Raw genomic sequence first — 1,549 nt, forward strand, 5'->3', positions numbered from 1 at the left:
GGGAGACACGTGATTGGTCGAGAGGTCCACCTGAGACCCATGCAGGAAGTGAGGTACAGAACAAACAGGAAGTTCTGATCCAGCTTCTTTCTGATCCGGACCTCCTGCAGGGTTCTGGACCGGCGGTTCTCCAGGTCTTTCCGGACCTGAGCTGGTTCCGACCCAGGCAGAAATGAAGGCTGGATCAGAACTTCTGGTACCGACCGGCGGGTCTCTGCAGAACCCCACTGAATTCACGGCACCGACGGAGTAAAACGGGTCAGAAGTTCTGCTGAGGCTAAAGAACCCGACCCGACCAGTTGCATGATTTTATCCACTAGGTGGCGCTTTTCACTCGCTCCAGAAACAAGAGTTTCATTTATTGAGGCGTTTATAATAATAATAATACGACTAAAGCCATATGGGGGAAATGAAACAGAACCAGGTGACTGGGTCAGTGGTACCGCCACGCTGGTTCTAACAGAACAAAGATCCAGATAATGGCGAGGAACAAACATCCGGCCTGCTGGCCTCCAGCTGAGGCTCGGTCCTTACCAGAGGATCGGTCCGCTTGGCTTTGTGTTTGCTGTAGCTGGAAGCTGTTAGCGACACCGGCTGCAGCACAAAACCAGACAGAACCGAGTCAGAACCTGTCACACACAACTCAGCAGAACCAGAACCAGAACTTCCCTCACCAACCGGGTCAGAACCCCATCTGGACCCAGTCTTCTGTCTGTGCCTGAATGAATCTGAAGACGCATCAAATTTAATCTCAACTTTATTAAGTTTTAGATATAATCCTCAGAAACGGGCAAACAGAAACTATTCAGAACCAAAGCGGGCCAGAAAATCAGGTTCTGACCCGTTTATTAGAGTTAAAATGTAGAATCAGTTTGAATGGAGCCTCAGTGGCAGCAAGCAGGAAGAACCTTGATGGAGTTCAGCAGACAGAAGAAATCAATCCCAGAGGGGAGCATCAGATTCCAGCGGGAAACCCGGAAAGACCAGCAGCCAATCAGCTGCTTGCATCAAAACGACCACAGCCCCGCCCACCCGGCTCAGACGCCCCCAACCGAAACCAAGCGCACCGAGCCTGGAGCAGACAGCAGGAGAAGCGAAAAGATCGACTAGGAGAAACGTCGACTCCGAACGACGACTAGGGAGGACGGACCGATGGACGGACCGATGGACGGACCGAAGGACGGACCGATGGACGGACCGAAGGACGGACCGATGGACGGACCGAAGGACGGACCGACGGACCGCTGGCTCATACGAGTCCTGGAAGACACAAACAGGTTAACACTCACACGAGTCCCGGAAAGCAGGTCAAAGGTCACACGAGTCCCGGAAGACAAACTAAGAAAAGAATCGGAGACACTTGGACCGAGTCCCGATGTCCTCCATGATCCAGAACCAGATCTCTAAGCAATCCCAACAGAACCGATATTTACATCAGAACCCGTCTGGCCCGGTTGTCCTAGTCAGTACCACAGAACCAGAGCTGGTCGGGTTTCTCACCTTTGACCTTCTGCAGGTGAGCAGTCAACTCCTGCTCCGATTGGCTGGG

The 1,549-nt window shown here is 52.7% G+C and overlaps 1 protein-coding gene across 1 annotated transcript in view; it reads right to left on the reverse strand.

Annotated features, from left to right (window-relative positions):
- patj (PATJ crumbs cell polarity complex component) overlaps window positions 1-1,549 on the reverse strand; it is a 45,441-nt gene that overhangs the window by 16,686 nt on the left and 27,206 nt on the right. Inside the window, 2 exon segments of the mRNA XM_017304248.1 lie at window positions 31-151; window positions 462-594. Coding sequence (XP_017159737.1) covers window positions 31-151; window positions 462-594 — 254 coding nt within the window.

Source organism: Poecilia reticulata, linkage group LG4 (genome assembly GCF_000633615.1).
Source record: "Poecilia reticulata strain Guanapo linkage group LG4, Guppy_female_1.0+MT, whole genome shotgun sequence".
NCBI classification, from domain to species: domain Eukaryota; kingdom Metazoa; phylum Chordata; class Actinopteri; order Cyprinodontiformes; family Poeciliidae; genus Poecilia; species Poecilia reticulata.